General features: G+C 36.1%; 1 protein-coding gene across 1 annotated transcript in view; it reads left to right on the plus strand.

Annotated features, from left to right (window-relative positions):
* Positions 1-22880, plus strand: part of MAP3K15 (mitogen-activated protein kinase kinase kinase 15) — an 85988-nt gene that overhangs the window by 41749 nt on the left and 21359 nt on the right. Inside the window, exons 6-14 of the mRNA XM_030475762.1 lie at positions 264-370; positions 12655-12825; positions 13840-13952; positions 14491-14650; positions 15276-15426; positions 15850-15957; positions 17270-17319; positions 20356-20451; positions 21714-21801. Coding sequence (XP_030331622.1) covers positions 264-370; positions 12655-12825; positions 13840-13952; positions 14491-14650; positions 15276-15426; positions 15850-15957; positions 17270-17319; positions 20356-20451; positions 21714-21801 — 1044 coding nt within the window. The remainder of the gene's footprint in view (positions 1-263; positions 371-12654; positions 12826-13839; positions 13953-14490; positions 14651-15275; positions 15427-15849; positions 15958-17269; positions 17320-20355; positions 20452-21713; positions 21802-22880) is intronic.

A 22880-nucleotide genomic window follows, 5' to 3' on the forward strand; every position in this document is an offset into this window, starting at 1 on the left:
GTAATCAATCAAACTGGCCAGAGAGACTCAGTAATTTGGGCAGTTGCATTGAAGTGAGGAAGAGGCAAGTGCTGACATGGATAGACAAAATCCCTGTTTATTTCCTTACACAGATTTTGTGGCTGTTTCACTGACTTTTCTAGGAACAGTCACCTGAGATACTGCCTAGCAGTCATGATACATTTTAGTTTAGTGATGCTTTCCTCTGCTTTCAATTTCTTTTTTTTTTTTCTTTTTTTTTTTTCTTTTTTAATTCATACCAGGACTATGATGCTATGGTGAAGCTGGTAGAAACACTAGAAATGCTTCCTACCTGTGACCTAGCTGATCAACACAACATTAAATTTCATTATGCTTTTGCATTGAACAGGTAAGGATGATCGATTGAAGTTATTTCATTTTATTGCTGTTTCATATGGGCTTATGTGTAAATTTATAGGGCAGATAATATCAAATTCTTTTCACTTTTTGCACACAGATATTTACTGCAGTCATCTTTCTTTAATCCCATACTTCCTGTGCACCAGGACAGCTTGTAATTTTTGAAACAATTATTTTCCAACAACCATCATTTTGTCAGAAACCTCGTGAGAGTGAATCTGTTCCAAAGGCCACCTGAGTAATTGTGAAAGACTCCAGTGATAGCAACGGGTTCTTGGTCAGGCTGAGATTGTTTATTCTGAGTCACTGATTATTCAGAACATCTTGAAAAGTTTAGCGTGAAAGAGTTCTGGCTGAGTTATTAAAGTAATAGGTAACAAGTTCGATTCATGAATACACATTCATGATACAGCTTCCTTGAAAGGCACCTTGAAAGGTGATCTGGACCTACAGGCACTTTGCTAGATTAGGAAGCACAGCAATATAATTGAACTCTTCTGGTTAGCTACAGATATGTGTAGTGCCTATGTATAATAGGATTTTTTCTAAAAAATTTATATTAATTTTGTATTGTAGAAAATAGATCTTACGCAAATAAAATCACATGTAGTAATAAAAGTAACTTGTTAGATAAAATCCACATGCTATTAAAAATTGTGACCTGCAGTCTAACTAAAAATTCGCAGCATCAGGATGGCATATGTCAAAGAGATTAAGAACTCAATAATAGATCTAGAAAAGCAGTTCCTGTGGCAATGGTAATGTCTAGTGCCATTTGTCAGTTTCATCAGACTTAGAAGTAAGTGTAAGATCATTACTCAGAAAAGTATTGGATATCACTGCATCAGTTCTGTGTCAAAGAACAGTCTTTTCACAGCATTTTCTAGAGTGTGTTCTCTAAAAAAAAAAAATAAAAAAATCATTCGTATGCAACCATACGCAAGTTCCAGGAACAAAGAATGCAGTACATTCCAACAAGGAAGTTCATATAAACCAGTTATTTTTCAAAAGGATCTGGTGGTTTGTTAATAGGCTTAAGATATCATACTAATGTCTTGAGAAGTGGTTTCAACACAAAGGATTTAGCCCTATTTTTCAGAAGTTTGCCCAACTTTTTATTGTTTCAGGAACTTAACTCAAGATATTTAAATTTGCCAGTAAGATTAATGCTAGGGTTGTGCCTTGTTCTCAGGAAAATATCCTGATTTGATCAGGTTTTAAAACTTAATGTGCACGTTTAGATGTGCATAGTATAATTGGCAAGTTCCTTGCCTTCAGAGTCTTTGTATTTTGAGCAGCGTTTGGCCCTCATGCCATTAAAACTTCTGTTTTGGCAATGCCAATAGCACCTTGGTAAGACAAGACAAAATTACTTGCTCACGAATTTGCTTTCCCTTTCAACAGGTTTCATTAAATAGATCACTAGCCTGAACCAGCATGACTCTCCTTGTGTTCTTCTGGGAACAATTTAAACATTCCTACAGAAAAGTTTTTCTGTAAACTGAATGACCAGTTTTCCATTAGTAAGAATGCAGAATTTAGCTTCTATAGATGCTTTTTCCTTCTTAAACAAAATCGTGGACAAAAGTAAAAAGTTAAGACTTGAAAATTTTCAGAACAAGTCCACTTAGTTTAAAATTACTCCGAAAGTGTTGTTTTTACCATCTGACTTCCATGGGATTTTTTAATTACTTCTTCTGTTTTAAAAAGAAATTCTTTTTAGTGAGTTCTACCAGAATCTATTTATAAAAATACAGAACAGTGTTTTCACTTAATATTCTATTAATTTCAGCATACAGAACAGTATTAATGTTATTCAGTACATCTGATTGAGCTTACCAGGAACAAAATACATCATAAGGAAAACAGAACTGGCATCTGTAAGAATATCTGACCCTGCAGAAGTTAATGTTTACTGAATTTCATTATAAAAGTGTACCAGAAATGTGATCATAATTAACAGGGAAAGTCATTCATTTATTTAGTCTTAGACTCTGCAACTGAGTTCTGTTGGCAATGAATTTCACTTAGCATTTTCAAGTCAGTGTTATTCTCATGCTGTACAGAGCTGGTGATGTGGCAGGCAAGTGATAGGGGATTGCTTCTGGGGGCATCGGGTCTTTGCTGGTACATCAGGTGGACACAAATCCAGTCTGTACCACAGTCATGTTGAGTTCAAGTTAATAAGCTGAGCTAAGGGAAGGGGCAGGAATGATTTACTTCAGCCTCAAAACCCTTCCAGATTAGCGGCATGTCTGCTGGTTCAGAGCCAGGATGGGTCTGGCCTGACTTGGATCGTGAGCAAAACAAGCCTGGGCCTGCCTGCAGAGTACTGTGCAGAAACATGCTAAAGCACTTACTATTATCGAATGTAGTGGAGGCAGACATTTTAATGCGAATTTCCGGTACCCTGATTCACATAGCAAGTTTTTAAGCATATCCCCTCTCCTAGATAGCTGTCTTCATCCCTGGTTTCCATTTCAGAGGGGAGCATTGAGCATGTGTTACATTTGCAATCACTTATGTCTAATACCAGAGGCTAATAAAGGATGTTTGCAACGACAGGCTTGTGCTTGTTTCCAAGCCTGGCCTATCTAAATAGGTCACCTTCCTGGCTGTTTGTTTAGAAGTTGAGGGAGCAAAAGGTCATTCCTCTGCTAGTGTCTTAAGCTAATTAATTCTGAGTCCACATACAAGCAGAGTAGAGTGCTCTCTTTTAAACAAACTTGGGTTGGTTTAAGATGTTTTTCCTTGTTACCTCCCAGCTGAGATTTAGGTCTGATAGTACCTTAATTTAGGCATAGAATGGAACATATCTTTAGGTATAAGTTCAGCCCAAATGGGCAACGTGAATGTTTTCAATATTTGTACTCACAGCTTTCGTACGAAGTAAGATACTGTGTAATTGAGGGCTGGGTGTTTCAGATGTAGATGGCTGGTTGCTTCAGATATACTCTGCCTGGGAGGCAAGCACTGTGTAAGCAGATGAGGTATGTGAGCCACCATAAAAGTATGTTCTCATAGTTCAATTCTTGAAAGCTAAGAAATTTCTGAATTAAGGTTGCCGTTTTATTTCCTCCGTTTTAAACGTGTGTCTAATTGAAGGCTGTCTGATTTTTTTCCTTGAGAGCTTTGCCTGGTGTGGTGCATTGGAATGGCTGGAGGTCACCTGGTCAGTATCTCAGTATTTTGTGTTGATTTGCTTGTTAACGGTGTAACAGTACCATATGATAAATAAATACACATTTATTATATGGCATAGCCCTCCAGTCCATGCATGAAATATTATTAGTTCCTAATGGGTTCTTTAATGTTTATTGCTGCAATACCCGAGTAATTTATACCCATATCATGGAGAAATAGAACAGCGATGTTCCATTTACAGATATGGAACTAACACATAGATTCATGAAGTCCACTAATTAAAGGTTTCAAACTGAGGTGTCTACAGTGATTTGTCTTTTGAAGTATGAAGCATGGAGCATATTTTAAATCCCATTGTCTTCAACAATTAATGTAAATGCACCTTTCTTACTTACCCTTTAGGTTCTTAAGCTGGCGCTCCTATAAAATGAGGATTGCACATTTCTGTGGCGAGTCTTTGGGTGAAGGGACATGCAGAAAGCTAGAAAACAGTCATGCAGGATGGTCTCCAGATGCCTCAGGTGTATGGTTGTCCTTTCTCCTGCAGCTTCCAGCCTCTACGCTACCTGCATCCCAACTCCCAAAGTAGAGGCCTCAACAGCAATAGTGAATGAAAGTCCATGGCAGAACCTCACAGTAAAACCTGCTCATGTATGACATGACCAGTAGTCAGGTTTCCTTTAAACCAAATCAAACCCACACAAAGTCCCTCCCTTGATCACACAGTTTAACTTCACATTGGCAAGTACACATATGGGGCCTGAATTTAGGGTGTAATGATGACCTGAATCTCTCTCTCTCTTTTTTTTTTCTTTTTTTCCTGAAATTTTGAGGGTTTCACAGTTCTAAAGGGTGTTCCTCTGTGTTGTGCCATGGTTTGCATGTCACTGTTGCTTTTGTCCACTCTGCTTTCCTGTGCAAGTTACAGCCATAGTAGATAACACTGACTTAGGATAGTACTGCTGGCCTTGCAATCTGGGTCTTGCCAAACGAGCTCTTTAATGTACTGCTCTTATAGCTGAGTTCTGCTGGGTACCTTTATTGATGAATTTCTAGATTTTTCACACGGAGGAGCTAGGCAATTATCCTATTTTTGCAGAAACTTTCACTCTGGGATTTGATGTCTTGCAGAATCTGAATGTGTGAACACATACAGCTACCCCTCCAATAAGTAATTTCCCTGAATATCTAGTGCATTGGCTGTCTTTATTGAGGAGGTAGAAATAATACCTGCATGTATGTGGCATGCTGTTACAACTGCTTCTCTAGCATTACAATTTTCTTCCCTTTTTTTAATTAAAGAAAAAAAAAAAAAAAAAAGATTCTCCCCAAGAATTCTTCTCAAGGGAGATGGACATATGAAGTGATTTAATATGTTTTGTTAATGTATTATATATTTTATTCATGACTCTTGTGTTTGGAACCACAATGCTTCAATGTTTTAAAGCATCATGTGGATTGCTTATAAGCAACAGTTAAATTTTTGATCCCTCTGGGAAAAAAAAAAAACAAACCAAGAAACAAACAAAACAAAGAGTGAAAGAAAATCTTAGTGTTGGGGTTTGTTTTTTTTAAAAAAAGCCCTACTATTGTTTTTACAAATCTTTTGTAGAAAACAATAACTGTGATTTAAAAAAAAACAAACACATTTATAGAATACGTTCTCTTAATTTAATATTTTTAGAATAAAATGAACCATTTCCCATTCTGTGATTTATATTGCCTCAAATTATCTAAAAGCATTGAGCGAGTACATTGAGCACATAAACAGTACAAACATGATCAAAGCCAATGGGAGAGGAAACTTTTGCAATCAGTTTCTGTGAATTTTACTTGATGTAATCAAGTTAAGAGAGTAATAGAAAAAGATGATAGTTCTGTATTGTTTTACCTCCTGTTGCTGCAGTGTATATATATAGTAAAGTACAGATATTTAGTTGTTATTTATTTATATAGTTGATTCAAATACTAAGTGCACTTGTCAGCTGGCTGTTTGCTTGGGATCTGCTTCATGAATTTAGGGCTGCATAGCAGTTTTTGATGATTTGCAGTACACTTATGTTTGAGTATTTTCCAGTTGGCCTTATTTACCAAGTTACCAAGTTCTGGAAGCTTGCAAAGAGGCCAAAGGGTATGCCAAATTCTGTTCAAAACAGAGTAGACTTTAAAACAAAACCCAGGCCTGACATGAGGCCAGAGCTGTGAAGACTTCAGCCTCTTTCCAAGGCAGTTCTATCTTCAGTTATATTAAAGATGAGGGCAGCTGCAGTCACTATTATTTAACTCAGCATGCTGTGTTTTAACAAGCAATATATTCCAATATGATAATAAAAAAGGCAATTATCAAGGGAAGGGCATAACAGGGTGCAAGGAGAAAATCACTAGTAATTGTGAATAACAGTAGCCATAGGAAATTATTCCCATTGAAAAACACTGGGTTATTTAAAATGTTCTGTTCCGCAATTACTCAGATTTAGTGAAAAACACATCATGGGGTTCCCCATTTTACATGAGCAGCTCACATGAAGGACCTGAAGTGTATATGAGGGGGGGGAAAAGCTATTTTTTTCATTGTTACATCTAACTGAAGAATTGCAAATTTAGTCCTAGTCTGAAAGCCCAATTCAGGGTCTTGTTTTCCTTATCCACTCTTTCAAATATCGAGGGTTATACAGTCAAATTGCATCCTTGGTAAAATGTCTTAACTCACAAATTACTTTCTTGTTTTAAGTGAGAGTGCTAGTGTAATACCTATAATCAAATTAGTTGTATTCCTCAATAAATAAGAAATTTTTTTAAATCTTTTTTTCTGTAGATTTCTGTATGGTTAGTAGCAGTTCAGATCATCTGCCATGGAGCCATTAGGGCATATTTAACTAATAGTGTCCTATTTTTATGCAAGAAAATGAAAAAAACCTCATCTTTTAAATGAATTATGTATACTGTAGGCAGAAGTATTGTATGTGATGATAAATGAATACAGTATTATGTATGAAGACCAGTTATTTTATGAAAGGTGGTATTTATACTAATCGATTAAGTTGTCTCACTGACATTTCCTCTGCAATGTGACAGTGAGATCAGGGGGTTTTTTAATCGTAATATGTGTAGTAAACTATTGGTAAATGCCTGAAGGCTGAAATAAGAAAAAAACACAAGATTCATATAGGAATAGAGTGGAAAAAACAGGTTGCTCTTTTTGAATGCATTTGACTTTATGAGAAATGTTTTCCGAATTGTTTGTTATGGTTTGATTTATTCCCCTGTGCATTGCTTTTCAGGAAATCTGTTTGCTTGCTTAAAGTAATAGAGAAGATTAAATCAATACAGAAAAGGTGGATTTCCTTGAGTGAATTACTTTTCACTGACATATGGTTTTCTATAGTACATAGTCTTATCCAGCTAGACAGATGGAAATAAGCCATACAATGGAAGATGTCAACAACATGGTGGAAAAAAAAAAGATTGTATCAGCTTTTACTTACAGAAGCAGCTAAGTCTTGTCCCAGTGAAATCCATGGTGCTCCTGTTACCTTTGTTCATTCATGGAGTGTAATTCTGGCTCCTTAACTACGCCAATGCTTTAAAGCTGGTAAAACCAGCCTGTGAGGCAGGAAGAATTTTTGTTTTGGGGATATTTAAAACTAGGACTCTGTATAATGACTGCAGTGGAGAGAAGGATTAGGGGAAGAAAATAGATGGGGGTGGGGGTGGGGGGCTGAGGTGGGGATAAGAAGCCATGAAATAAAAAAGAAAGGAAAATAGAGAATTTGGATTTTGCAAATGTTATTCCAGGTGAGAGGCTGTGATATGAATATGATTTCTGGATTATGTTTGAGAGCTAGGGGAGAGAAACAGTGTAAGGAAGGCCATACTGGCTCAAGGCATATCTCCTTCTAGTTTAGATTCCTAGACTGTCTCTGACAGTGATCAATAGCACATACCTGGGGAAGAATATGAAGACAGGAAAATGTACTCCGATAGATCTCACTAAATATTCCCACTAGTTCCACCAACTTGCAGCTCAGGGACTTGCTGAGGCAACAGCTGTATTTTTTGTGTTTGTCAAGTAAATTTTAGAAGGGAAAAAGAGGATAGATTTGTTAAGATTCTGCTTTCTGCAAATAATGATTGATTGCTGGTTTTGTAACCTTTCTCCATTAGTACAAACTCACAGAAAACTTGAGCAAACAGTAGCAAACCTCAACAAATTATTCCTGTGCTTCAGACGGGGAGAGGCCTAGACAACTGTGGGGTGGTGGATGGGGACAGGACTGATTTGTGAGGGAGTGTTTCTGGTGCCATTAGCAGCTACAAATTTTTTATCTAAGAATGTCTCAGATCCCTTAAATATCAATAGCTATGAGGATGCTGTGGGTACAAGAGAAGGAAAGAGCATGAGGGCATCCTTTAGGACTTACTGCTTGGTGGTGTAGTTGTACCCCCCTGGAAACAAGCAAACATGTCTCAGAGTACCTCTGGGCTTCTAAATCCAAGCCACAATTCTGCTGACTGAAGTTGCCAAGTTACAGAACAGCAGCTTCTTTCTGAGAGGGAGAGTGTTGAGAAATGGACAGGTTTGGCAGAGAGAGAAAAAAATCCCATCACAACTACTTAGTAGTAGAAAGGTTTTAAATGTATTGTGCTTTTTGGAAGAAGCGATATTGCTTCATTTTACAACTTGTCCCTTGGCTTCAGAGGAAAGTATTTGAGTTGAATACCTCTCATTGTGAATAAGAATATCTGACTCCAACCCTGGATGAAGACAAAATATGACAGCAGGATGGGATGGGGTGGAAAACAGCCAATTAGAACACATGATACAATACTGAAGTTGCAGTGTAACTTGACCATACCTCAGTTCTGCTTGCTCCGTATATGTATTTATATGCACATGCTTAAAAAAAAAAAATATTTTTATGATGTGCTAAGCTGTTTTCATCAGGTTTGTAGCTCTATAGAGTGATTCAGAGAGGTAAAAGAGGAGATAGCCGGTTAGGATGGGGAGACAGATAAAGGGGGCTTGTGTAGAGAGGGAAGTGAGAAGACTGCTTCTGTGATTAAAGAAACATGGCAGAGTACGCAGCCAGATAACTCATGGCAACACTGTGATGAGCAAATTACCAAATTCACAAGAAAATCAGTGAGCAGTTTCTGGAGAAAACAAACTACCAGGCAAAAGTAAACTGGCAACAGAACATTAAGACTAATTTAAAGGAAGTGATTGGAGGCTATAAACATGTCCTGCGGGACAGCTTCTTCCCCGCCCCCCCCTCCCCCCTCCCCCCCCCCGGAAAAAAATATATAGTTATGTCTTACTGAAAAGCCTTAGTTTATTGAAGTTTTCTTCATAGAGTAATTATCTCATACCATCGACCGTTCTTTTCTTCATTTGCTTTTTTTTTTCCTAATCCTAATACTTTGGTTTATTTTTCAAATACAGCCTAAAACTATGCATAGTATTGAAGATTAGTATGCCATGTGTTTGTAACAGGCATCATGCTGGTTTTAATTTTTAGTCTCTGTCCATTTCATTTTAAGTCCTAGCATTTTGCTTGTGGGGGGATTTTGGTGGTGTTTTATTAAGCACTATGATATTTTCATAATTGCCCTAGTATTTAGAAGTAACTCGAAGATCTCTTTCCTCACTGGCAGTAGCTTTCACAGTTATTGTGTGCACATAATTTAGACTGATTTTCTCTGTTTCATTTCTGTGCAAGTTTTCACAAGGCAAGGTTTGAAGGGAGAGAACTAAAATGTGCTCACAAAGAAATCAGTGGGAGGAAAAAAAAGTTATTAACAGCTCTCTCAAGGTATATGCTTTGTTTTGATAATGTTTCTATATAAATCGTAGTAGTATTTTTTTTTTCCTATCTATCTCAGTTACCATTAAAATATATTTTGTGAAGGTAGAAGTATATTTTGAAAGAATTTTCAGATTGTGATTAGTGGTTTTAAAAACTGCTCCCCCAAAGACCCAGACAAACCATGAAGAGTAACTCATTTTCACTGCATGTGTGTGCAGACTTGTTTAAAGTAGGATACATCTTATTCCTGAAGACATTCAAGGCCAGGCTAGATGTGGTTCTGGGCAACATGATGTAATTGAAGATGTCCCTGTTCATTGCAGGGGGGTTGGACCAGATGACCTTTGAAGGTCCCTTCCAACCCAAACTATCCTATGATTCTATGGAGATGGTATGTTGAAGAGCACCAATGAAAAATGCCTATTTCAAAAATGTATTTCATTCCCAAAGTGACTAGTTTGTGTGATGCCACAAAGGACTTATGTATTTCAGTGCAAGCTGGCCTGTAACCAAGGAGCAGTAAAATGAACTGGGTAGGGCCCTTTCTGTAGTAGCCTTTTAGGATTCTCTTCTGGCTTATAAAGATTCATATTCAGGGGATTTGCTTTGCAGAATCAGCCTCACCTGGTACACCAATTTACTTCTCATGACTGTACATCATAACATACTTTGGCTTTCCCTGTTCAGAGGGGCTGTGACATCTCCATTCTTGGATATTTAATAGATTCAGCTTTTCAGGTAAAGCCAAGGTTGCTTTCATCTAGTGCTAGGAGATGGTCTTGCTCTGAGAAGGAGATTCTATTGACCTCCAGAAGTACCTTCTAACCCCCATTTTTGTGACTCACTCTACTGTGGCTTTAAATGGGGTCTGAGGAGAGTGGGGAAGCTAATGTATTTGATATTGCGTGAGAAAAATAAATGTCAGTGCTACAGCCTTGAGGATTTAAGGTAATCTCTTTTACTGTATTGATAATACCACAGACCTGCTTCAAGACACCTTGAAACAAATTATAAGCTGTCAGACATGCAGATCTGACAAAGTGTGGGATGTGAAATAAGAGATGAAAATGGTCTAGCATAACAGGTTCTGCATAATTATCCAAGAGCATTTTTGTTACATTGACTTAGAGAAGTTGCTTGCCGCCTGAATTACATGATTTTTCTCTTGTTGGTTGTTTTTGGAGGTGGAGGTTGGGGGTGTGTGTTTGTGTTTTCCTTGGTTAGCCCTTTATTTTTGGGATTGCTTTAGAAGGCGATAACTGTTCCCAGAAGTGTAGATTATTGTAATTGTTATGTTGGGTTTTTATTGCCCAGTGGGCATCAAATTCTGCTGCTGTGAAAAACAGAGTTTATTATAAAGATACCTAAACTGACTTTTGTTTTAATAATACCCTGATAGATTAGTGTATATCTGTCATGTGCTAAATTTTGTTTATTTTAATATATATTTTAATGATGATTTTTTCATTCTCATAAGAGACTCAGTTTTATTTTGAGTCCTTTGTTTATTTAGGGCTTGGTCGTTTGAAATACTCCTAGTATTCTACTTGGTGTGTACAGGTTCATCCTTTGGTGTCCAGAAGTGTTAATCTGCATCGTGTCCTATTTTAAGCAGGGTCTTGCTTTAGGAATTTTACTTTTTTCTTTAAAGTTACGCTTTTTCAATCAGTACGTAACACCTCTTTGTATTATCATTTATATTCAACCTATTTTCATACAAGGCAGAGTTGAGTCAAAGCTTGTCCCATCTGGAAAGCAGTGATTTTTTAAGTTTCTTTTTCCATGCTACAGTGCTGTAAGATACATACTAATTGTGTATTTCTTGTCTTTTCAACAAAAGCTTGAACATGTGCTGACTTATGTAACTATGTTACACATTACTCGGGAGCTGTTGGACTTACTTACATTTTAGGGCTTAATTTTGTTCTAAGCTCTGTTTACTCAAATTTCTGTGTGTTCATATTACTAACAGTGAAACTTGGTTGCCCGTGCTGAGAGAATTTAGTTGGTTCAGAACAGATTTTGTTAGAGCTTGCTGACCTGTGCAATGGATTTACCCCCACACTTTTTAACTTCTGCTTATTTGTCGTAAAACTGAAACAAAGATACTAACTTTCTCCTTGTGTGCTCATTAGAGAAAACCAGTATTAATTTCAGAACAATAGTCAATCTGAATAAAAAAAATGCTTTAAAAAACATTCAAGTACTCGCTGTGAAAGTTTACACTCTGCCAGTGACATCAAAGGCAGGATAAAGCCTGCACAACTAGCTACAAATCTGTTTAATCTTATTAGATGTTCTCCTGCACTTAACGTGCACAGAAGCCTGAATTTTGATACAAATATGTTGTTATTGGTCTTATTGCGTCAGCTGGTTACCTAAGGAACTAAGCCACTTTACAGTAAATATTAATCCTTTAAGGGCATGCAAATAATAAATTTACCAGAAACCATTATCTGCTACTGGTATTGCTGACAAAGTTATCACAGTACTTGTAAGCCTGTTCCTGGATACCGAGGTAGGGATCAGAAAATTGTAAACAGTTACAAAAAGGGGTTGGTAAATATTTTAAATCTCTCTGATGATTAAAAAATGTCTTCAGGAGGCTGTTAAACTCTTAAGCTGTGTTTACATTACTCTTGCAAATAGACATTTTTGTTTGTTCTTAGTGACTTTTTGCAGCAAATAATGAATTCTGGACTTAACAAAAACTGGAAGGTAAAGGGAGGGAAAAAAAGGTCCCCATATTGAGCTCTATCGTTCTTTTGGCTAAAATAGGATTGACCTGGCTTCTCCTGTACTTAGTCAGTATTGCCTGGTATTGGCTCTGGACCATCTGGATTCAAGATTATATATCTTGGGCATGGGGGAATGAGCTGTCAGCTCAAATGCTGACATGGCCAGTTTTGTTAAGTATTGTTATGAACAAACACTAAAAAAGCACTTGTTTCTTATTGCAGGATGTGCAGAGTCTGTCAACTTATACAAGGAGGAATCAAGTTAGATGGCAGATTTTGTTTCATTGAGGAGTTCTGGGCTTAAATCAGTTCTTATGTGAGCTAGAAATAGAGTCTTATGGCAGAATAAAAACAAAACAAAAAAAGAAAACAAAAAAACAAAACCAACCAACCAAACAAACAAAAACCCAAAAAAACTCTGTGTTTTTTATAAATCAACCAACATCATAATCAGTCTAAATAAAGTCAAATCTGCATATAGTAATGATAGATGGGTTGTGAGATAGATGGGGGATAATGTTATCCCACCATCTTACAGTTACTGTTTTCAGATCTGAACTCTTATTCTCTGTATTTTATTTCAGAAGAAATAATGCAGGTGACAGAGAGAAGGCACTACAAGTTATGCTTCAAGTCCTGCAGACGTGTGATCACCCTGCTCCAGATATGTTTTGCTTATGTGGGAGGATCTACAAGGATATGTTTCTTGATTCTGAATGTAAAGATACCAATAGTCGAGACCATGCCATTGAATGGTAACGGAAAAAAAATCTATTTTAAAATGCTTTCAGACTTTTACTTCTGTTTATGAAAGGCAGGGCTGTAAGAATTAGAAAATCAGTTGTTCTACTCATCTCTTTTCTTCAGGGTACTGTTTGATTATTGAGCACCAGATCTTTGAATAAGTATTTCCTTGCTTCTCTTTAGAGGCTATCATGAATATAGAATGCTAAACTTCATTCACCCAGGTCTTTGTAGAAAAAATTTACAATTAATATGTTTCAAGACCAAATGAAATACAAGTTAGATCATGGGACTTAAAGTGGTCTTTTGTGCAAGGATGGTTGCCATACTTATCTCCAGGAAATGCAATGATCTACTGTATATAGTGAAAATTACTGATAAACTACATTATGACTTTTCTTAAGATAGTGAGGCATGCATGTGCAGACAGGCTCTCACACGCTGTTTGCATAGGTACACATAGGTTTGTATAATCATATAAACTACTGCTGAGTACAGTAATGTTAGCAATGTGGGTTTGTGCTCTAACTGTGAAATACTCCCCTTTTTCTCCCCCCTCAACATGGTTAGTGCCACGTGGATGGGTAGTAGTGAACTTAGAAGCTTCAGATGGATCTCTTCATTGTGCACCCGCTAGTGGTGTGCATTCAGCTCCTGTCAGCTGTGTCTCAGTTTCCTTAAGCCTTTTTTAAAAAACTTGCACTGAAGACTAATAGTTTCATTGCTTTTCGCATATGAATAATATAATAAAATTAGGTTCTGTTGCATTTAAGAGTTTTGCAGTAACCAGTTTGTTTCATTTTAACAAAACTACACAAGCTGGCAGGACATAAAACTAAGTAGTTTTTCTTTCTCACTATAAGAAAAAAAGCTACTTTCTTTCAACTGCTCTTTGCAAAGAGTGCCATTGGTACCAACTAACCTTATAGTCCTTATGATAAATTAATAGCTTAAAATACCTGCCAAAACTTTGCAGCATTTCAGTTCCATACAGTAAGATGTGAGCTCTTGACTCTTCTCTGCAGGTATCGCAAAGGATTCGAACTCCAGTCAACTCTATATTCTGGAATTAACCTTGCAATTTTGCTACTTGTTGCAGGACAACAGTTTGAAAGCTCAATGGAACTGAGAAAAATAGGTAAATATCCACACACAGTGCCACAGAGAGGTTCTCCGTCTCTCTCTCTATGAAGAAAACAAAATGCCTGTAGCGATGGGTTGCAATAGACACATACTTGAACCTTAAAGTGGAAGAATGCAAAGGTGGCTTTAAATCATTCCCCTGACCTTGCTCTGGGGTGGACTTGTGTAGAGCTGTTAGCCATTGATCTCTTGCAGTAGATGCGGATCTTGAGGATACAGAGATGTGCAGTTTACGTTGACAAACAGGAGGAAGATAGCCCAGACAGATGGCACAGGAGGTTTTCCAGCACTGTTGCAGGAGTTGCGACTGCCTGAACTGTATTGGGAATGTTATTTGCAGACCCAGCCTTTCTGTTGGGCAATGTTTTGGTTTTGTGTTTGTTTTTGTTTTTCCTGGGGAAAATTTGCTCCACTTTATTTTTGCCACTAATGCTTAATCAAGTTTTATTAGTCTTTTGCTGATAGACTGAGCAGTGAAAATATTTATTAGTCTTTTACTGATAGAAAATAAGATTTTAATTAAAATTTTACAGGTGTACGGTTAAACAGTTTATTGGGAAGAAAAGGAAGCCTAGAAAAAATGAACAATTACTGGGACGTTGGACAGTTCTTCAGCGTGAGCATGCTGGCTAACGACGTTGGTAAAGCAGTACAAGCAGCAGAGAAACTTTTTAAGCTGAAACCTCCTGTGTGGTATGTGGGAGAAGGCTGTAGCTCAAGTACCTAACTATGGGGAAATACACAAATTTAAAAATTCTTATAGTCACTTAGATAACTTTTCTGGATTTTTCCATCTTAGATTGTTTGTAGCTCTGACTTTATATTCTGGGGTTTTTTTTATTTTGGGAAGGAAGGGGGAAAGTAAGAAATTTACCCATCATTGTTGGGTTTATATTGCATTGAAGCACATCTTTTATAAGAAATCAATGATGATTCGTTGTGAAACAATTGTGTAAAGATTGTGAAACTGTTCTTTTAGAGTTAAGCTAGCTGCTGCTTCCCTCACCCACCATCTTCTAGCTCATAATATCCTGTCTAATAACCATGTAACTACTCATGTAACTATGTAACTACTCATGTAACATGAACAAAGATGTTCATGAACATCCATGTGAGCTTATGACTTAAGTTTTTGACTAAGCTTGCTATTCTTTCCAGAAATCTGTAAAAATCAACACAGTCATTTCCATTATGGTAGCTTTTAACGTACATTTAATTTTGCCATAAATTTTTTTGATGTGTATGTAAGTTAAGTGTTTTTAGAATCTGGTCACATTTTGTTTTTTCTCTGTTAACTCACTAATTCGATATATTCTAGGTACTTGAAATCATTAGTTCAGAATCTGATGTTAATTCAGCGTTTCAAGAAACTCACCATAGAACATTCTCCTAGACAAGAGAGGTTGACTTTCTGGCTAGATATAATTTTTGAGGCAACGAAAGAAACAACTAATGGCCTGAGATTTCCAGTAAGATGTTATGTCCAATCAAGTTTTGTGTGTCTTATGTTTCTGGATAGGATATAACAAGAATTATAAGACTCTAAACACAACACTCATATAATTAACTGCCTGTTATTTCATTGCATGAACCCAACCCCTGTATTCTGCTAATATTTACCCTATAAAAAACATTTAACACAATACCCTAAAAGCATTCCAAGTAACACTTTTAAGTCTCATACAATAAATAGTGGTAATACTAATTTGCAATAGTGGTAATACTGTTCTGTTGTACATAGGAACACAGCCTCTTCATACCCTGTCTTGCCCTTCTTTTTTCCCCCTGGAAATTTTTTAGGTCTTCATTTGAGATTATCCATTGCTTAGATCTGAAAATACTGTCGTGTATTAGCTGCTGGTTTATTAATGACAAATGTTCTCTCTTTTCAGGTTTTGGTGATAGAACCAACTAAAGTCTACCAGCCTGCATATGTTTCAATCAACAATGAGGCAGATGAGAGATCTCTCTCATTGTGGCATGTCTCTCCCACTGAAATGGTAAAACTACCAGCAGATGTGTTTCATGTATTCTGATTTATTGTACTTAAAGTCACTTTTTTATGCATAGATTTTAGAGCACTTTACAATAATTTGAAGTTTGCTACTTCTATGTGAAGCACAAGCCTCAATATCTCTTTTGTGCAGATATGAAAGTTAACTTTTTACAGAGAAAGTAAAAGGAGGGACTGTGATTAGAATGCAACTGGTTTTGACCTCTAGTTCATCTTTCATTTATCTTGACCATGCCTCTTAGAAGTGCTTGGGTTATTTGTTCTGCTCATAATACTTCTCACTAGATTTGTGTGATATTTATTAAGATGCAGCTCAAAGCTAGATAAGAAGTAAAGATAAAGCCCAGTATTGTGTTTAATGTTTTACAAATTTTGAGGTTTTTACAATTAGAAGATCAGAAACTAGAATGGCAGCCTGTGACAAGTAAGTGTCAAAAATGAAATATTTGCAATCTTGGATTATAGGATAAAACACCAGAGATTAGGAAAGGAGTAGGCATAGTCATGGACAGTGTAAATTCTTGAAAGTGAGAAATAACTTCAGTCTCACATTGAAAGACTTGAAATCTGGAATGTATTTCAGCATCCCTTCTTCATATCAGAAAAATGTAGATGGAGAATAGACTAAAAATGTTGAGAGGCAAAGAGTAGAAAAGAAATATGTTAGAGCGAGAGAAGACCGCAACTGCCTGGATCTGTGCACTTCTTTTCCAGTACACTGTTCTGCTTAACTGCTTTGAGTGAATGTGTCTGACAGCTTTATGGAACAAATTCTTGGTGTTAAGTAAGATCCACATATTAGCTAGAGATTCGTGGAGGGCTACGGTCCTAGGTAAAAGGACCTGTTTTGCCTTCAGTGTGCTCCCTGGGCCAAAGCTGTTGGCTCAGTACCTCTTAGGAAGATATATAAAGTTTCCTTTCCCTTTGATCCTAGATAAGAGTAGGGCATAGTCTGCTCCATGTTTAATATGAAATGTTGATGTATTGAGTCAAAACATAATGTTTGGTAAATTGTACTTCAAGATTTGTTCTTCAAAATTTATTTTATATGAGGAAATGCAGCTTCTACTTCCACCATTTGTGCCTCTTCTATGCAATGTTCCTCAAGTGAGTAAAACAGTAATGTATGACCTTTCTTTACCTATACATCCATCTTATTTGAAATTTGGGGGGAAGAAAGAGAGAAAGGAAAAGAGACATTTTGAAAAAAAAATATTTTGCTTACCATGCTGTGACTTTGTTTTCAATAGTAAATCAAGGTTAAACTGTGGTTGATTATAGCTCTTTATTCTTTACAGAAACAGATTCATGAATGGAATTTTACAGCCTCCTCCATTAGGGGAATAAGGTTGGTATGTCAGAAAACAGTGCAGGCTTTTTTTCGTTTATGTTTTGTATTTCTCATGAGTGGGAAATCTGGATGCTGCCTTAAATTGCTGCTTTGCATTATTATAAAAGCTTGTTCTGTCCAAACCACCTTGAAGTGTTCAAACAAAACTTTCCCTTTCCATGCATGGGTAGAGCTGTACCTATTTCTCATAGGAATACACATCTAAGAGAGGTGTGTGGTCATGTGTGTTCTCTGGTATACTTCCCCATTTTCAATCGTGTACCTGTTATTTATGTATTTTCTAAACGTTTCAGTGACATTATTGCTATCTCTGCATTTAAAAACATGGAGGGCGGACACCCTTAGCTCCTTCCGTAAGTGAAAGAATAGTTTGTTTTCTTTTAAAAGGAAACTATGGTATCTATTTTCTGTTTGTAATTCAGAAATGCTTCTGATATGGCTCTATCTAAAAAACTACTAGCTAAAACTTGGATTATTAGAGATAATGTCAAATGAGGCATGGACATAGTTTGTGCTAAGGAAAGAATTCTTGAGCTGGAAGGAGACTGCTAGTGGAGTTTCTCAAGGACTAGCCTTTAAATAATTAAAGTAGTTCCATTTTTGTGATGCTAGATTAACGGAAACACTAGTCACAAGTGAATGGATCCAAGTATTAGTACAAAAGAAGATCAAACATAGAAAGGACAGGGTTGTTCTGAGAACTGAAAGGATAGAAAAGAATCATAGTGGTATTAACAACTGCAAAATACATGACTACATTTAGAAGCTAATTTACATATCAATTTGGGCTACTTTGGTGACAGAAAAATGAGAGAGAGAACACCAAGAGAGAAAAAAAAAAAAAAAAGAAAAGGAAAAAAACCCATATCTGTATAGCCTGGCAGTGTGTCTACGGCATTCTTGCTCTCTGTCTGCATTATGCAGTCTGTAGCTAACAAGCAGAGGAACCACAAGCACAGGGAACACCAGGTGAGCTTTTGCCTCCTCTCTGAGTTCATGAGTCACTACATTGGTGGTTCTGGCCTTTCTGGGGATGTAAATGGCTGTTGGCTGGGGGCATTTGTGTGAGTGCATAAGCTTAAGAGCTTGAAAAACTTTATGATTCAAGTACAAGCATGAATTCGGATACCTAATGAGTTCTGTGGTTCTCAAAGAGGGCTTCTGGGCTGTGATTTTGACCCTAAATACCCAACTTTTACATCCCCAGTTTGAGTTCCCTGAACTTGAATAATTTGCTTAGGCAAATAAGCTCAGTGAAAAAGTATTTCTCTGGATTAGGGAAGTGGTTATTGCTATGAAAGTCTCAATTGTGGATTTGGACATATTCTACCATAACTTCAGTATTTTCTTCTAAAAAAAAAAAAAAAAAAAGAAAAGAAAAGCTGGTTTTGGTTTAAGTGACTCCAATGTGATATTTTATTCTACTACTCCAATACAATGTAAGTGGATGTGAAATTGTTGTTACTTAAGTCTGTGGAGCTGACTGAGCATAACTCGGCATAAGATTTCTGAAATATATTAATCGCCTTCAGAAAACACATTGCACAGAAATTAATCTTTGAGGAAATAAATCAATTAAGTGGAAGCAAACAATGCATTTGCTTCAATTCTTAACCACTGTTGGGGATTACAAAGCGCAAAGAGGCAATATTTTTAAACTTGGTGGAATTAGATCTTTGCTTTGTATGTGACAGCTTACAATTGCTATACTTCTGAAATCACATTTGTTTTGGAAAAAAAAAATAGTGATCTCAGTTAACTTATACTCTGTCAAAACTATTAAGTTATATTTATGCTAACCAGTTCATCTTACATACCACCTATGTTACACTTTTTATAATACAGTATAATACTTAGATACTTTCTCATCTATCCTATATGTGCCCTTGGAAGAATCACCTTGCTTTGTTGCTTAGTTCTCGCATCAGGTATGTATTAATTTGCCTTGCTAGACTAGAAATTGCTATACTAGAATGAAGTTACAGAATGGTGGCACAGTGTATTTTCACACATTTCTGAAAAAATCTTCTGGCAAAATTCTAATTTTTTTGAACATTTGTCCATGTAGCCCTTAATGATGCTTCAGCAAGTTGGTTTAGTAAAGTTGTAGAATGTTACAATTGTCTGCTGTCATGTATTTAAACTTATTGGCTCATCAGAAGCTAAGCAAAATCTGAGTTTGACTCAAAAAACCAGGCAAGAATCTCACCAATTGTATTAATTTAATGCACAAAAATTATGGGAATACCTTAACAAGCATAACAGCTTGGTATTTTTGTAGAATAATGCTGAAGTGCAAGTCTTTGGAATAAGAGATTAATGCCTAAATTTACTTTCATAAATTTAACGTTTTATGGCCTCTTCATAAATAATGTTTTATGCTTCTTCACTTTTCACTTCAGTACATTTAGATGTGATGTATGTGACACTGGCAGGACACAATATGCAATAATCACTTTGTGAGAATTATTGTTGCGATCTGGAATAAATACTGGTTGTCCTGAAACTTGTTTATCAGTGTTGAAGCCATAAAAGTATATACTTCGAAAGATCTGCTACACTATAGGTATTTCCCAGTTTAGTTTTACTGTAGGAGTAATGGAATTACAAAAAGCAGAAGTACTTGTCAAGCTTTAAAGAAAGGCTTTTTAGCTGCATTAGTGTCAAAGCAATTCACTTTCCATTGAGGTGTCCTCAAATACCAAGAAATCTGACAGAACTGTGTAAAAATGGAAGGGGAAGCAAACAACAAACAAAAACTTCAAACCACTTCAGATAAACTAATATTTTACCAAAGTAAGCAATAGCTTAATCATTTATAAAATTTGAGGTAGGATTACAGAATATATGAACAAACTCAAAGCTTCTAATTGTAATGAAAATATATATAATTGCATACTGCCTCTCTGAGGTAATTAACTGTGAAAAGGGTGTTTTCTAAGTGTTTGTAATAAAAAAACCCCAGCTCTTACTTGCTCTATTTCTTCTCATAATTACATCCAAAATGATATTTTCTTAATCTGAATTTTGCAGCATTTCCAAGTTTGATGAACGATGTTGTTTTCTTTATGTCCATGACAACTCTGATGACTTTCAAATCTACTTTTCTACAGAACATCAATGTAGTAGGTGAGTTCTGTTTGTGTGGGTATTGCATGAGAGATCTATTTCCTAAATAGAATTGATTTAGCAAAGATTGAAAGCTGACATTTTTGCTTCAGAAATTATTATTACTTCACTTTTTTCTTCATGAAGAAGCAATGGGCTAACATCAGTGATATTTAAGGTGATGAGAGCAATGAACCATTACACTTGTTGGCTGGTTCTAATCAGTTTACCTACAAGCCATTAGGTCTGAGAAAAGGCTGAAATAGCTTATTCTAATTTATAACTATTATCTTCTTTTTCTGTGACTTGGCCATGTCATGTAAGGTCATATATTGGTTTAGGTTCTGCAGAGTGCATTGCATAAAAGATAGGAAGCACTAAAATTAATGTTACCTGCTCAGACTTAATTTGGCATTGCAATTTGTGTGTTATGAAACATGGTCACAATTTTTTATGCCTTATTCACTGCACTACAGGAGTCTGTTCCAAAGATGTGTGTCTATTAGTCAGTGAAAGAGATGTGAATGTTTTATAATAATTTTAAATAATTGTTAACCATTTGTTACAGAATTTGGAAAAAAGTGAGTGGCTTGGGCAGGGAACTACAGGAAAATATATCCTTGTACTTAAGGATCTCCATCCCAGAGAACTACATGAAATTAGATAAAACCCTATTCTTCAAAACATGTTACTTTTTTTATATTCTTGGCTTTCTGGATGCCTGACTAGAAACCACAAAACCTGTTTTTCAGAAATACTGAGTAATCACACTTCAAACAAAGTCCATAGGAACATTTAGATTAAACTGAAGGTAATGAAATTCTCATGAGTACACAGAAGGAGAACCACCCAATATGATGTCACAAATTTAGCACTACTGAATTGAACCACTGAAAATCATTATTTAATTTTTTAATATCTCAGCTTTTTTTCTAATTACATTTGTAAATACAAGGCCATACTAAGCACTTTCTGTCAAAGTGTACAGCAGAAAAATTCAAGTTGGATCTATCAAGATTTTACTACGCAATCACAATAACAAGCAAGTGTTGGGTTCTGATACAGTAAACAAAATAATTTTATAAATAATGGCATTTCAGTGTGTGTTTGATGTTCTTCCTCATTTAAAATAAGATAAATATGGAGAAAGTAAGTAATGAAAGAAACCTAATGAACATGTTAGTCAATTTATTAGGCTGAAAGCTAAGTCCACCTTGCAAAGTATGTTTAATCTTAAAAAAAGATACTTTTCTTTGATGATGTGCTATTTATTGCTTTTTTAGATTCTGTGGGTTGGTAAAAGAAATTTTGTCTGATGCCGTTGGCAATACTTTGGAACTAGAGGGAGAAATAGATGGAGACACATTGGAGGTATGTGTCAAGCATAAAAGATCCAAAGATCCAAGAACTCTGAAACTTGTTCTCAGTCTTCCCTGTACTTTTGTCTCAGTATACTAGAAAGATAATAAATAAATAGTATTTAAACTCCTTAATTGTATATGAAATTTCAATTCTTACAAAACTATTTGTACTCAAGACTTGCATACATTTCAAAACCAAGCATTTTTGATAAAGTGAGCCTGTTACCACTGTAAAACATTAAATCCATAATAAAGGGTGTTATGTTGCAAACCATCTATAGATGAGAATCATCTGATATCAGCTGGCTTAAGTGGATAAAATAGATATTTAATAAATTCTAGGAAAAAGCTATTTAGCAAAGGTACTTCAGTTTCTCTAGCTGGTACCTGATATTATTACTACTCTAGGTAATTTCATTTGACGGGCTTTTTCTGCCACAGAGATTTGCAGGCATTTAGGATCAGATTAATCCATCATGCTTTTTACTTATCACTGAAACATCCATGTTAGGAACCTAGCAGCTGCAGGATTTCCTTATAATTAGTACACAGGGGGAAAAAACAAAACAAAACTGGAAAAGGTTATTCAAATTTTATGTGGGTTCAGGTAGGTGGATCCATGTCTTCATACGACACACTGCCTCATAACAAATGTCCGGCATTTTAGCACTTTTTAAGTATATATGCTGTGCTTCTGTTTATTTGTTTTGAAATCTGAAATGCCATCATAAAAAATAGGTTGTCTTATTTGTGGTCAAGCAAATTTAATCTGATTAATGAGTGTAGAAACCCTGCTGTTGTTTGTTTCAGTTGGGTATCTTTCTGACTGTGTCTCATTCCAGCAATTCTCTTAGGCTTATGATTCTGAGCAGCTCTTTATGATAGTGAGCCTGTTGTACTACTTAAGGCTTTGGAAGAGCAGTAAGAAAGTAGAAGACTGTATACCGGACTGTTGAATGCAATTGCGTTGCGGGGAACATGAGTTTTTGCACTGAAGTTTGTGAAAGCGGCCACAGAATTCTCTTCTCAAGTGAAAAGGACAAGAGAAGCACATCTATCAAGCTCAGCTCAATACATACATCTGTGGTG

The sequence above is a fragment of the Strigops habroptila genome, chromosome 2 (genome assembly GCF_004027225.2).
Source record: "Strigops habroptila isolate Jane chromosome 2, bStrHab1.2.pri, whole genome shotgun sequence".
In the NCBI taxonomy this organism is placed as follows: domain Eukaryota; kingdom Metazoa; phylum Chordata; class Aves; order Psittaciformes; family Psittacidae; genus Strigops; species Strigops habroptila.